General features: G+C 48.3%; 2 protein-coding genes and 1 long non-coding RNA gene across 8 annotated transcripts; 1 reads left to right on the forward strand and 2 right to left on the reverse strand.

The window, feature by feature from the left end:
* Positions 1 to 2,815: 2,815 nt before the first annotated feature.
* LOC127769867 (FCS-Like Zinc finger 2-like) lies at positions 2,816 to 3,578 on the reverse strand. Its single transcript, XM_052295528.1, has one exon. The coding sequence runs from the start codon at positions 3,474 to 3,476 to the stop codon at positions 3,183 to 3,185; it is 294 nt and encodes a 97-aa protein (XP_052151488.1). The 5' UTR covers positions 3,477 to 3,578; the 3' UTR covers positions 2,816 to 3,182.
* Positions 3,579 to 6,393: 2,815 nt separating this feature from the next.
* Positions 6,394 to 7,109, reverse strand: LOC127769829 (FCS-Like Zinc finger 1-like). Its single transcript, XM_052295485.1, has one exon. It carries the CDS (start codon positions 7,035 to 7,037, stop codon positions 6,720 to 6,722), a length of 318 nt encoding a protein of 105 aa, XP_052151445.1. The 5' UTR covers positions 7,038 to 7,109; the 3' UTR covers positions 6,394 to 6,719.
* A 2,670-nt stretch (positions 7,110 to 9,779) lies between these two features.
* On the forward strand, positions 9,780 to 13,632 carry LOC127772005 (uncharacterized). Of its 6 annotated transcripts, none has more exons than XR_008017257.1 (5): positions 9,780 to 10,574; positions 11,165 to 11,273; positions 11,477 to 11,654; positions 12,351 to 13,054; positions 13,250 to 13,632. It is a non-coding gene; the product is annotated as an uncharacterized LOC127772005 (long non-coding RNA). The 6 variants fall into 6 exon arrangements; XR_008017253.1 differs by having other exon boundaries at positions 9,784 to 10,574; positions 12,351 to 12,492; XR_008017252.1 differs by having other exon boundaries at positions 9,782 to 10,574; positions 12,351 to 13,632.
* Positions 13,633 to 15,278: the final 1,646 nt, after the last annotated feature.

A 15,278-nucleotide genomic window follows, 5' to 3' on the forward strand; every position in this document is an offset into this window, starting at 1 on the left:
AGGTGTGCACACATTTCAATATTCAACTTTAAAAACATTTGACCAATAATTATAATAATATAAATTAAATTTTATTTACTAAAATTAATATCATTGGATTGACATTTAAATTTACTTTAAGATAGTTATAATTTTGTTGCAATAATCCTTATAGTATATGAAAAATTATATGTCAGAGATTAATTTTGAAGACTGTGACAAGTTTGACCATGCTATATATTATGGGATGGAGGGAGTACGACTTAATTAATTATATGCTAATCAATTTTTTTCGTGAGGCTAATCAGTTCAGCCAACGCTCATCTTCATACTCACCCTTTAGACTGACATGCGGGCCGTTGCCACTAAAACCACTAACAGGGCCCACATGTCTGGTGGCATTGACTTTTCGCTGTATGATTAACCAGCATGAACCAAACAACAACAGCTCATCGTTTCATAAGCACATTGTCTCCAGCTACTTAGGCGGGAGGCTCTCACTGGCTAGTCCTACTCATGACTCGTCGTACATCATACTCATTGCTGACTCAGACTCGTGCACATGCATGCTAGATCTAAGCCGGCACACGTGTACCAGCTGCTTAGCCAACATGAGTAATCAAGCTTCTACCAATTCCTTTCTTTACTTGCACACCAACTAATCCCCTCTGCTTAATTTACTTGGACAAACAGGAGCCCTTGCTGCTGTTTGCCCAGCAAAGGAGAGGAGTATAGAAGACCACGAATTAACTATCCATGCGTTTGGTGATGGAGTCATGTGCTCGAATCTACACGTACGATTAGGCAGCCTCTAAACTTTTGCTTAAAAGCCTTAAACTAAGTAGGCAACCGTCCTACACTCCCAAATCATAATGCTTACTCCCTCTGTCCTTAAAAAAAACTCAATTCCTGAGTTTTCGTGCCTAACATTTGACCATTCGTCTTATTTAAAAAAGTTACGAAAAAATTTAAAAATATAAGTCATGTATAAAGTATTATTAATGTTTTATCATCTAACAATATAAAAATACTAATCATAAAAAAATCATATAAAACTGACGGTTAAATATTGGACACCAAAACCTAAAATTGAGGAGGGCACCTAGATGGCCAGCCTTTTGCCCACGAATCAGACGGCAGCACCACATGGTTAGGCACGCACACTGCAACAGTGTGTCCAGATTCCAGAATAGGCCAATCGTGGAGCTAAGCTCCTCCTCCAAACGACGGGAATCATGGCAGATGTTGGTGCTGCACGCCATGTACAGAAGCACACACCTAGTGATGCGGAGACGCTTGACGCATCTGCAGATTCCGGGCGAGACGCAAGCAAAACAACCGTACACGTATGCATCAACGCACGATGGGTCACACGACTCACACACACAGCCTTGCGCTCGAAGCTGAGCGGGTTTTGTTTAGTCGAGAGCGTGCCAGGTTGCGCCTTGGGAAAACCGCGGGTGGAGCTTTTGTTTTGGCTTGTGGGAGAAACACCGGCTAGCTAGCTCCCCACACTCGAGTGGCTCGAGAAATACTAGTAGTACGCCTCTTTGCGCAATTGCACGCCTGCTTTTAATTTGTTGCACAGAGAAACGTACGGGAGCCAATGGGGTCTCGCGTTGCCGGCGAGGCCTCTTTCCGGGAAGCAGGCAGCGACCATTGTCGAGATTGGTGCACGGCTTTTTTTTTAACCTGCAACTTCACGGAGAAGCGCAAAGCGGATTCTGGCGTTATTCACCTCGAGAGGCCTAAGAGCAAGGTCAATAGTATAGCTAACTACTGCTGGCTCCAAAACATTTATAGCCAATCTAATAGCCTATTTATACAATAGTTAATTATAAAAATATACTACACCATTAATACCCGGTCCCACCTCTCATACACACATAATATCCTGGAGTCCGTGTTGCAGCCGGCTATAAATCTGTAGTCCGCTTTCTTCTCTCTCTTCTCTTTTCTTCTTGATATATGGTTATAGCCGGCTTATAGCCTGCTATTGTACCTGCTCTAAGAGCAAGTTTAATAGCATAGCCCACTGCTAACTCCAAATCATCTATAGCTAATTAATACAATAGTTGCTTACTATACTATTAATATCTGATCCCATATATCATACACACATTACGTCTTGAAGTCCGTGCTACAGCTGGCTATAGCTATAGATCTGTAGTCCGCTGCTCTTCTCTTTTTCTTTATCTTTTTAAAATATGTTTATAGCTGACTTATAAACTGCTATTGTACATGCTCTAACAGGATGGCACATTGGCAGGAAATTGTATTGTATGAGTGGAATGCATCGAATGGCTGCATAAAGGAGATGGTTTGAATTGTCGCTGCCACGGGCAGGGGCGGCGGCGAGGGGGGCATGGACGGTGCCCGTGCATGCGCTGTCACGGCCCCCGCTTCAGCGGTCTGACACATGTTGGGTTCATGCATCCGTCCGCGACGTGTCGCGCTGCCTGAATCGCTGTGTCCCTGGAGTTTTCTCTTGCTTTCGGTGAAAGCTAGGCAACAGAAACTGGAGAACGGATATTTTTGCTACAGTAATTCCTTGCGAGGTGAACCTAATTTTCTCGTAAATTAGTCTCGACCTGTACACGCACAGGCGAGATTGATTGTTCTCGTAAATAGTTGAAACTGTAACTGGGGATTGAAAAAAAAAAAATCTTAGGAACGGCTCCGTTGGGGCAGCTATGTTTTCTCATCACAACTCTGATGATTCCCATGGCCATCTGATCTATTGGGGATTTTCTACAGCAAATTGATTCATAAGGGACATACCCTAATTGCATTAGAGTACGGTGAAATCGCGATCATATGTTACTTGAACTCGTGATTCTGCTAAAAAAAATTGCATTGTAGGAACTTGGAAACTTTAAAGCCTTCCCAACTGCTTTGGATTTACAAAGTGATGATACACTCAGGCTCTAACGCGCACGCTGGCGCACAAACGCGACACGACCCGCAAAAGGGCGCCAATCTGAGAGCCAAGACAAGGTCGACCCGAGCGACCCACATGGCAAAGATCTCATCTTGCCGATGAACTTCCTCAGACTCTTCTCCGGCGCCGTCGGGCATCGCGGCCTTGGAGAAATCAATCTCCTTCGTCGCCGCATGTTGATGCGTGGCTTAGCTCTTGAAATCTCGTCTGGATTCAACGCCAATTCTTCTCAGCTGATCATTATATTATCGACGCAGCTTGATTAGCTCGCCACGGACACCTTCCTGGTCTCCCGGTGCCCGCGCCGCGAATCCGCCCTCCCGGAGTACTGCTGCTGCTGCCTCCGTCCGGCCGACCTCGCGTACACCGCGTCGAGTTGCATCTGCTCGTAGCGGCACTCCTCGCTGCAGAAGGGCGTGTCCCCCTTGTACATGAAGATGTCGCTGTCCCTCGTGAGCTGCTTGGTGCAGAGCGCGCAGGCGTCCAGCGCGTGCCTGCCCTGCTCGCCCACCGGCTCGGCGTCGAAGAAGAAAGCGCAGGCAAGAGACGCCGCCATGGTGATGATGTTTATCTGAGAAGCGTTTTCTCGGTGGTTTGTGCTTTTGGCTAGTGGGAAGAAGAAGCGAGGCGATGAGTTGTTGGTGGAGCTCGAACGAGTGGGAGTGCGGGGATTATATGCGCAGCTCGGTGGTGCGTCGCGTCGCGCACGGGCGGGTGGGAGGGGAGAAAACCGTGGTTCCGCGCCGAGCTGCGGGCGAGACGGCACACGGGTCGGGGAGGCGGGTTCGCGCGCCAACCGGAGGCGGGATGGTGGCGGTTCGTCTTGTCTCACTTTTTTTTCAATTCGGGCCTGGACCACGGTGCCGTGTAGTGGTTGGGTTGGGTTCGGCTTGGCTGCCTTGATGGGCAGCGTCAAGTACGTGGCGGACGAGAACGACAGGAATCTGGAAGGGGGGGGGGGGGGGGGGGGGGGGGGAACCGCACCAAAGACGTCCCTGTTGTTGTTACAGGGACGTGGAGTCAGTACTCAGTACCGCCCAAAAACCGTGGGCTAGGCCATTACTCACTGCTCTATCAGCAAGTGGACATAATGCTTGCGGCTTGCTACGCTTTCTGCAGCAAAAGCGAGGTGCAACAATATATTCGCGTCAATAATCAATCGGAAAGCACTTGGCGCGGCTCTCTTAGTCGGAATCGTGTGCATCAGCATCAAATCTACATCATTACACGGCCCTCTAAACAGCGGCTTATAAACTAATCATGTGCCTTAGGGTTGATAATTAGCGCGCCAGCCTTTTTGCCAACATATCGGGCAGGCACCCGCACATGGTTTGTCACGCTAAGAGCAAGTTTAATACTATAGCCCACTACTGGCTCCAATTCATCTATAACCAATCTAATAGCTCATTTATACAATAGTTACATACTACACTATTAATATCCGGTCTCACTTGTCATACACATGCTGCGTCTTGAAGTCCGTGCTATAGCTAGCTATAAATTTATAGCCCGCTGCCCTTCTGTCTCCTCATTTATCTGCTTAAAATATGTTTGTAGCTGACTTATAGTCTACTATTTGCTCTAATAATCCAGGGCAATTGCTTCCCTTCCCCCACTGCCTGGTTTGCCCCACCTAGCACCTAGTAGTAGTGAGCATCGACGTGAGCTTTCAAGAAAAAAAAGGAAATTCAGGGCCTTCTCTTTTCTTTTTCTCCTTTTTTTTAATTGTGTGCTCCATGGGAATCTTGGGCGAGTGTGGCGCGTGCATGCACGCCAGGTAGCACCGTGTGAACAGCAAGTTGGATGCTCCGCAAGTTGGCACGTATTCTACGTACTAATTCCCCTTCTTTGCAAGCGAACCGTGCAGCATCGGTGATTTTTAATAGTGAAACCTTTGGAGAGAAGCATATACTTAGGGGTGTTTAGATGGGGTTAAAATTTTTTAGCACATGTCACATCGGATGTTTGACGCTAATTTAGAGTATTAAACATAGACTAATAAAAAAACTAATTTCATAAATAAGAGCTAATCCGCGAGACGAATTTTTTAAGCTTAATTAATCTATAATTATCAAAAGTTTACTGTAGCATCACATTGTCAAAATCATGTCATAATTAGACTAAAAAATTCGTCTCGTGAATTAGTCCAAACTTATGGAATGGGTTTTGTAATTAATGAATGTTTAATACTCTAAATTAGTGTCTAAACATCCGATATGAGAGGGACTTAGAATAAGTCCCTGGAAACCAAACAGCCCCTTAGGCAGATGATTATATTTGCTGTTTCATTAGCCGTTAGATCTCGCCAGGTTTCGCCTCGGCAACCGAGCACGTTTTTTTCAGCGGTAGAAGTGGTCAGTGGGGGAAGCACCTCGCAGACTCGCGGTTGGCACGCCACGAGATTCCATTGGTAGTTTACGGCTGCTGCCCTCGGCCCGGGAAAACGGGAGAGATGGGTGGCATCCATGGCGTTGCCGGCCGGTCAGGCAGGCAGGCTTCGTCCTGGGAGGCAGCTTTTCTCGAGATCCGCGCGCTGTTTAGTTTAAGTGCACTAGGCTTAGCACTGAAGCATTGCACGTAATCATCGGGGTTTGCGAGGTAAATCTCGTGATGGAGATACGCCCGTACTACTAAAATCCTCATTAGTGAGGTACAACCAGCATAATTTGTGCTATCCTCACACAGATTAAGCAGCATGCGTGGTGAGAAATGTTTCTACGTCGCGGTAGCAGGACAGGTCCCTCCAGTTTGTCGATTGGAAGTATTCGCCTCTGGGTCACAGATGTTGGGCGATGAGTGGGGATCACATAATAAAAAGTGGTGCTGCATCTGATGGGCGTGGGCGGCGTCGTTACGTGCTGCTGCATCCGCACCGAGTCACGCTCTGCCTGGTAGCAATCGGACACATGTTCGGTCCTACTACAGTAGGTCCAGCCAAAGCCGTGACGCATCGCTTTATTTGGGACTCAGCAGCGTGACTCGGTGATGAGTAGGGTGTGAGCAGAGGAGTTGAAACGTTCAATGGATCTGACGTTGGAGCCCCTATCATTTCCTCCACTTTGGTCTTTTCTTTAGTTGTCTAAGTGGTTGTTACCTCGCCCACTGATAATCCAATTTTCTTAAGCAGCAGTTTACGTGGCGTTTTCTACTTAAAAAAACAACAATTAGCATCAAATCAGCTGATTTCCCACTTTCTTGGCACACATGATCAGTACTACTACTTCAGTAGTGTTCTCGTTTACTACCAGTTCATGGAAACAACGCCAGACTGAAGGAGAAAACAGTTTTACCGCTCGTTCACTAAAAGAACAGTTTAAAGTGTACAGCTTCAAAGCAGCAGACGAATAAACAGACTTGCTCGAATAACAGACTTGCTTTGAGAGCTTGCAGCGTTTGACAGATTTTTTATGAGGGCTCAAATTATGAAAAGTCACGGGTGTTTCATACTCCTAAAAGAGTAGACACAAATATGATTCTGCTCAAAAAATTATGGCTCAATAGAACTTCTCGGAATGCCTCGAGTATTTACAGCGGAATTGCTCTTCACACCAACTCAGATCAGCTCCTCATACACACAAAAGGAGCCAACCAAAAGGGGAAAAAAAAGAGAAGCACACATGGCCTAAATTAAACCATGGTGCCTGGTGAATCTCGGAGTCCTTCCTCAGATCCGTCCTTTCTCTGCTGCGACTCCGACCAGATCCATCCATCGGCACAGCGGCCGGCCAGACATGAGCAAGAACAACTCCTTCATCACATCTTGCAAGCTCACGCTCGTCTACCTAAGGTATGCAGCTCATCAACAGCTCGCCACGGACACCCCCGCCTTCCGGGACACGGGCGCCGCCGGCGCGGTCTCGTGCCTGCTCCGCTGCCCCTGCTGCTGCTGCTTCCGCCTGGCGCTCGCGGCCTGCCTCGCGCAGGCGGCGTCGAGGTGCATCTGCTCGTAGCGGCACTCCTCGCTGCAGAAGGGGGTGTCCCCTCTGTACATGAAGATGTCGCTATCGCGGCGCAGCGGCTTGGTGCAGAGCGCGCAGGCGTCCAGCGCGTGCCGCCCGGTCTCGCCGACCGGCTCGGCGTCGAAGAAGAAGGCGGCGCATGCGAGGGACCGTGCCATCGAGAATCTCCCAAGCTTTTCTTGGCTTTGCAACCTTTTTTTGTTTGTGCTTCGGAGAAGAGAGTGAAGTGAGGAGGTAACCGTGAAGGGGACAGGGGCGGGGTATATAACCATGCGGGGGAGAGGTAGGCGACAAAGCAGCGGCGGGGGGTGACGTGGTGCGGAGGCGGAAAGTGGAGGAGAGTGGGGGAAGGGGGGGGGGGAAACCGTGGGTGGTTCTGGAAAACCGGTACGCGAGACGGCCCACCGGCTGGGGAATACCAGAGTCCAGAGCCACCAGCGTGGCGGAGACGGGACCTCTTTTTTTTTTTGTACGAGTAGTGGCTTTTCCGTGGCAATGGCCCAGTGGTGCAGCCATTGGGCAGGTGGGCTCCACCGCGCGGAAACGACGAAACAGCGCGTTGGATCCATCGTGCCATAGACTCATCTTGACGTGGCACACAGCTGGATGGCTTCACGAGCAGACATGGGAACACTGTACTCCTACAGTCCTACTACCAGCAAATCTGTTGTTGCTAGCTGGAGTCGCCTGGTTCAACGAGCGAAGCTTAGCTTCCGCTTTGTAACACAAAACAGCCGGGCCTGAGGCTAACACGACCAACCCACATAGACCCATCAAAAATAGGTTGATGTGGGCTGCTTCTTTCGGGTGGGTTGGGCTGTTTGCGTAACACCTGTAACAGGAATAAGTTCACCGGAGGTCCCTCAACTTAACAGCGAGATTTTTTTGAGGTCCCTCAACCACAAAACCAGAAATGTGTACCCCTAAACTCACTAAAACCATTCACCGGAGGTCCCTCGGCAGTATTTTTTGCCCGGTTTTGCTGACGTGGCATCCTAGTCAGCAAAAAAAATAAAAAAACACGTGAGGCCCACATGTCAGCTTCACATCTTTTTTCTCCTCTTTTCTTCTCCTTCTCTCCTCTTCTCCTTCAGGCTGCGGGCGGAGCAGCCGCGCACCGTGGTCGCCGTCGTCGTCGGCTCTCCACCGTCGTCGTCGCCGTGGGCGAGGCTACGCGGCGCGGCCGTCCGGCGGCGGAGCGGAGACAGCAGGCGGAGCGGCGAGCACGGATGCGGGCGGCGCAGCGGAGGGCGAGCGCGGCAACAGAGCAGCGGAAGGCGCGAGCGTGGCGGCGGGCCGAGCAGTGGAGCGCAAGCAGGCCGCGGACAGAGTAGCGGAGCGCGAGCGCGGCGGCGAGCGGCGGCGAGCGAGCGCGGCGACCAGCGAGTTTGGGAGGGAGGGGGAGGCGGCCGGCGACCAAGAAACAATCGCTTCCTCTACCTCTTCCCCTTCTCCCACCGGTGGTGCCTCTCCTAGCATCGTCGGCCACCCGCGGGGGCACGGCGGTGGTGGCGGCCGAGCACGGGGGAGCTCCTCGTCTCATCCACTGTCTTCCGTTTCGCCTAGCTCGCCCTCCGCTGCTTTGCCCACCGCCGCTCCTCCGCCGCGCTCGCCTTCCGCTGCACCCCCCGCATCCGCGCTCCTCCGCTGCACGTAATGGCATATATACATGTGAGTGTGCTCAGCCATATACACATGCTTGGCTAATATATACGTCTGCATGTTATCGAGCGGCAAACCAACAAGAAGCTAGCTAGGCTATAGCTGGTCGTCTCCATGCATGCATGTATATGCTCATACGAAGACGCATGTACATGCAGCTGTCTGTACCCGGCGTATATGCGTATGAGCTACGACGTCAAGTGCTACCGTGAGGTCGGCGAAGATGACGAGGTTCACCGCGCCTGCGCCGACCACCGTCCACGACGCCGATGGCACGCCGAGCGTGGACACGCTCCTGCTGCAGCTGCGCGAGCTAGGCGTCCAGGAAGACCATGGGATCAGGCCGGCGACGCTGCCGCCGCCACCACTGCCGCTGCCGCGGCACAGGAGGAGCGTGAGCGACTGGGGTGCATCGTCAGCCGGCACTTTGAGCCACCTATGCACGGCCACTGCGACGCCTGGCCGATGCCGCCGAACGGCCGCGCCGTGTAGCCTCGCCCACGGCGACAACGATGGTGGAGAGCCGACGACGACGGCGGCCACGGCGCGCGGCTGCTCCGCCTGTAGCCTCCGCTCCGCCGCCGCGCTCCGCTGCCTCCGCGCCACTGTCGGGCTCGCCCGCCGTCCGCTCCGCCCACAGCCCACCACCGCTCTGCTGTTGCGCTCGGCCATCGCGGCTGCGCCCGCTGCCAGCCTGAAGGAGAAGAGAGATGTGAGAAGAGAAAAGAGAAGAGAAGGAGAAGAAAAGAGAAGAAAAAATATGTGCAGCTGACATGTGGGCCCCACGTACCTTTTTATTTTTTTTGCTGACTAGGATGCCACGTCAGCAAAACCGGGCAAAAATACTGCCGAGGGACCTCCGGTGAACGGTTTGAGTAAGTTTAGGGGTAGACATTTCTGGTTTTGTGGTTAAGAGACCTCAAAAAATCTCGTTATTAAGTTGAGGGACCTCCGGTGAACTTATTCCCATGTAATAACACTTGTCTATCTCCACATTGGACGTTTTGACAAGAAGTGGGTCGTATGTGTGAGGATAACACTTGTCTATCTCCGGGTGGAAGGATATCTTTGTGTGAGGATATAACAAGGCCCAACAGACAGATCCCGTTAACTTCCAATGGAAGAAGGTCTAGTAACATCTTTTTTTTACTACTTAAAAAAATCTGTAGTGGTGGCGGCTCCTCCAACCTGACAGACACGCGGAATATGGATCATGGGATCGGGAGATCAGACGGTGCTGAGGGATCCCATCGCACGCGCTCCTCCCCTCCGCCTGCGATGCATCCCCTCCCTGAGGGATCCCCTCACGCTCCTCCCCCTCGACTCGCTTTTCTCCCCACAAGGCAGATCGCGCTCGCGAACCCGCCGACGCTGCTCCTCCGTTAGCCCGCGTCGCTCCGCATCACGCAGCACCGCGCCCCCGCAACCCATCATCCCTCTCGTCGCCCTATCTCCTCTCCTCCCTTTCCCTCTTGCATTGCCGTCGCCGCCGCCGTCATCGTCGCGTCTCCTCACCATCGATCGGGATCGGACGTCGGCCAGTCCCTCCTCGCCTCCATCCCCAATCCCCTCGCCCTCTTGCACCTCCATCACGACCAACGCACGCCACACTAGCGCCGCCTCGCCAAGCGCCACGACCTCCGTCCCGCGACGCCGCCACATCCCCAGGTGCCCATCCTCTGCCGCCCACTGTCGATCCCTCGTCGTCGCTCCACCTCCATAGCAGATCCCCTCCCTGGAACCCCCTCCCCTTCCCACACACCACTCCCTCCCATTGACGCACCTTGATGCACGTCTCCCCACCTTTTGCCCGATCGCCCCCGGAACGGATGGATGGATGCCTCCACGGCCACGCTGCCGGTCATCGAAGCGCCCTGGCCACCTCCGTCATCGTGTCTTGCCCGTCTCCTTCGCGATCAGCCGTCCCACCCGGCGTCGACGCCAGGAGTCTGGAGGGGCTCTCCAATTGGTCCCGTCACCTATGATCTTGGTCCTGTCGATGTCCGCCTCTGCTACACCACCTATGATTTTGGGTATGGAATAACTGATTTATCTTGTGATGGTTAGGGATTCATGTTTTGGATTTTTTTTTTTTTTGCTTTGATTCCCTTCAGGCTAAGGAAGAAGTTTGTACTTATTCAGTGTTTCAGTATGTTGTATCTAGAACTACAAATACAAATACATGATATGGTTGATGATCTGCAATTCTTCTTCACTATATACTGTCTGTGTTAATCTTTTAGATTGACCAATTTGGGATTATCAGAAAATGTTTCTAGATTATCAGAAAATGTCATGAAGTCTTGTATGTTTCTAAATTATCAGAAAATTTCCTTCAAAAAAAATATTATGAGAAAATGAAAGTGTTGTAAACATGACTGCTTGTTTTCCATTGCCAAACAGACTCCATTTTGGATTTTATTAACCAATATAGTATGTATTGTCCTGGTTATTACAACAAATCACTTGTTGCTCTCAAGTGCGAGATTTAGCCATCAAAGCTAGATGGAGTAAAAAGATTTTGTTGTTTCCACCATCCTCTGCTTTTGGTAGATGGAGTAAAAAGATTTTGTTTTAAACCTTTCTGATGGTTAATAAAGCTGTTTTTTGGTGATCCATTAAGCTAGCAGCACTTACCGTGGACTGAAGATGCTGATTAAGTCTTCTCCCGCTCGCAGACAACACAGGTCTGGCTTCCTCTCAGCCAATCTCTCCCAACCTCCATCTCCAAGGTAGCATCACTATTTTCCCTTTCTTTTTATTTTCTTGTGTGTTGGCTCCTAGCCTCCTACAGACAGCTGCGGAATCAAGAGGCCCTATGGCTGTGTATCTTAATGTTTACTCGATTTCTGCTCAAAATGTTTCCTCTTTTATTTATAAGAGACTGCAGCCATCTTGTTTGATTTCATTTCCTTTTTGTCTATTCATTTTTCAGTGCCTGGTCTAATAATTCAGAAAGATAGCTGGGTAAACCTGCATAGAATTTTCAAATTCATACGAATTCTAATTTTCCTTCCGGGGGTACTATGGCCGATTCAAGAAGTGTCCCACAGAAAGGTGTGCGTCCTTCACTGTTCAAGGTTCAAATGAATCCTCACGAAATGTAAAAACAGGTGACTTACGACATCATTGATTGGTGACCCTGTTAGATTATTTTTCTTTTATTGATTATGGAGCTGTAGAAAAGAGGTTTTGCAGTACTAACATTGTATAGGATATAATACCAGGGCCAAACATTTGGGTGGTTTGTATTAATGCTCTTCTTTTTCTAGCCAATCACTTCATTCAGTTTGACAATATGTATATCATTTTTTGTCCTTAACATTAGAATGGTAATGCTTTAATGCAGCCAACTTTTTTACAAAATATTCTAAGCATAATTTCCAAGATTGCCTTAATGAAATGATTGTCAGACATAGATGCACGTGCCTTTTTCTTGCGTTATGAAATGTCAGATAAATTTATTTCAAGTTACTACTTGCAAAGTCGTCAAATCTTAGTCGAGCAAAAGTCAGCAGTACACAATCTGCACATATACTGTACCGTTCATTTCGAGCAATGTCTATACATGAAAGTCCTTTTTTAGCAGTCAATTCCATGGTCCCTGCAAGTGTACATTCTATTTGACAATGCCACGTTTATTATGATTTTGCATGCTTATGCATGATATTATCAAGCTGATACTTTGCAATTTCCAGATTTATCAAGTTTTGTGTTAAATTTCTATCAAATATTGGTTATTTACAGTGTCAGGTTGTCTAAAACAAATACATGATTTTTCTGATTGTGTCCACATTTTGGAGTTGTAGAAGTGCAGGAAAGCTAGGCAAATCAGTTGAGAGACCGAGCAGCTGAGCATTAGATGGATTTAGGGCACTACATGCCTTTGGCACTTCTTAAGCCATAGCCACAGTATTGATCAAGGAGCAGCCAAGCGGACTGTGGCTTGAGGTGATGTCCTCTGTACCTAATAAAGAACTCAGCTCCAGATTTGATACAGATCTTCTATTGCATAAAATACTTTTGTATTCAATTTGATTTCATGAAGCATACTGCTCAGGAATTACCATGTTATGCCAATTGTTGAATCCATTTTTTTTTTGGGTGCAAGTTTCAGTTTGTCAAACCTTTTCTCATTCTTTTCATGCCAGAGCAAGAAAGCATATGAGATGTGGATAAACAAATGCATGCACAATAGTATTTTGGTGACTTTATTTGGATGTAATATATCTTTCAATCCCAAGGAAAGAGGATATATTATTCTTCTGACATTTATCTTCTTTCACATATAGTTATAGTTCCTTTTTTTTTGCGCCATTAACTTGTGAAGGTTTAGAACTTAGAAGGTCAAGGTTTTCTTGATCCATACGCTGCCTTGAACTTCATAGATGGCATGACTATCCAACTTTATTATCCTAAACAATAATATAGATCTGTTTCGAGCATATCCTGGTGGCACTGAACAGTGTAAGAGACAAAGTGCTCAGCTAGGCGTTCAGCAGTAGCATTGAGTGTAAGTTGAATAGCTTCATGTTTTGCATTCAACTTATTTGTTGTATTGCGTCTAAGGAGTGAGTGTTAGTTCTTTATATTTCTGAAGACTAGGGTATGGATTATCTGGAGATTGTCACCAAAGTTTAGCATATTTTAATAGTTTATAATCAATTTATATGAGATGTGATATCGTTGCTCTCTTTTACTATGGTAGGGGCTAACGAAAGAGAGTGGATTTCATCCTATTATACTTGTGCTTAGCATCAGCTCACAGCATTTGCTACAGTTATCAACAACTGGCTCAGTAAGGGAGGGCCGGCGGCACGTGAGGCGGTCCACTGCTAGGCGCAACAAGCTCACGAGGAACAGGCGGCAAGGTATGTGCATGATGCGGTCTGCACGGCGAGCCACACAGTTTGCTCGAATGGGCTGGCGCTGTGGAATAAAGATCCAGTGCAGTTATACTAGAGACTGCAACTTATGCAGTTGGAATTATTTTTCACCGTTGGATCAAAACGATCAACGGTTGTAATCTGTGACACGTCAGCTCTAAACAGTAAATGCTACAGTGCTCGCTACAGGAGACATCCAGCTACAGTGTTTGCCAAATAGTGCGTAGGAAAATCTTGTCTGCTACTTTTCAATCCAACGATGCCTATGCGACTGCTTAAGTTGCAGTGGCCATGGCCACTGCAGGTGATCTCAATTCGGCGCTGTGAGTTGCAGGGATGCGAGCTATGGAAGAATGGATGACGCATGATTATGAATCCTGAATATCGGTGATGGTCCAATATTCAATGTAATCAAATGATGTTCAGTTTCTCACAAAATCCATTGCTTTTTACATTTTGTATTTTTCTTCTGTCAAACCAGATCAAGCTGTACAAGAAACAAAGTAAGGCAGATTTTTTTTTCAGAAACTTCTTTGCAGCAACTTACAATGTCAATATAAAGTTGTCTTGCTGAAACTTTTGTTGTTCTCGTTGGTAATGTATGAAAAAAAATATAAAAGATGGACATAGTTATTGTTTTTGTTATATCAAGGTTTTCTGTTGCAATCAAATTATACTTAATGCTTATATAACATCATTTTACCCGGTGATTTGAAATTAATGCATATTTTTTCCCGTTGCAAAGCACGGGCACCCAACTAGTTAACGAAAGAAATAAGTTCACTTTGACTCCCTTAAATAGTAACCGAATCTGATTCGTATCCAATACTAGCTCGCATCATTGCTACTTTATCTTTTTTCCCCACAGTAAAATCAGCGAAGCGACGGTGCACCGACGCCCAATTCCTCAGCGTCATCCGCCCGCCGCCCTGTAATTTCCCACCCTCCAGAACCGCACAATCTAGCCCATCCAACGGGCAGGCCCATTAGCACAGACCACCACACTTACACTTTCGCTATCCAACAGGCAGTCCCATTAGCATAGACCACCACACTTAGGGCCTGTTTGGTTGCTACCCTGGGAAGAAATTGCCTGACCTGATACTAGCCTGAGTATAACGTGAGGTTAGTTTGGTTGTCTCCCTGGGACTCAAGATTCCACGCCTGGCCTGATGTCCTCCCGCACGTCGTTAGCCTGAGCCAGGCGAATCCACTTACCACCGTAATCTTCTTCTTCTATCTGGAGAGAACGATAGGATTTCAATAGCCACACGCGTGCCCCCGCCGCCGCCGCCATCGTCACGCGGAGCTGCTGTAGTTGTTGTCTCCATCGCCGTCATGTGAATCAGCCACCTCCATCCTTGCTGGATTCACCGAGGAAGAGGCTGACTCGCCGGATCCCTCTGCATCCTGCTGCTTCGCTTTGTTGTATCCGCCGTTCGCGTGAAGCACGGGAAGGAAGCAGGCACTGCAGCCATTCCAGATCTGATACCGTGCAAGACACTGAAGGCTTTCATGGTTTGTTTGATTGAATCAATTGGCAACCAGCTGAAAGAAATTGTTGCAGGTTTTGCTAGATGCGTGGATTTAGGGATTTTTTTTTCTTGTGTTTTCCCGTTCTGTTTTCCCTTCATGATGTATACAAGTGATTTGTTTATCAAAAGCTGGGTACTACATTGATTTATTTGGAGGAACGATGCAATTTTGCCTCTTTTATCCCTTCTTTTTCCCTCCTTCTAATTATAATTAGTACCTGACTTAGCAGTTCTCATCCAGATCCTAATCATGTTTCTTCCTCTTAGGCAAAGGTACACAACCAAACAAGTAAAATGTCAGGCTGCCTGACCAGGC

Source organism: Oryza glaberrima, chromosome 4 (genome assembly GCF_000147395.1).
Source record: "Oryza glaberrima chromosome 4, OglaRS2, whole genome shotgun sequence".
Taxonomy (NCBI): domain Eukaryota; kingdom Viridiplantae; phylum Streptophyta; class Magnoliopsida; order Poales; family Poaceae; genus Oryza; species Oryza glaberrima.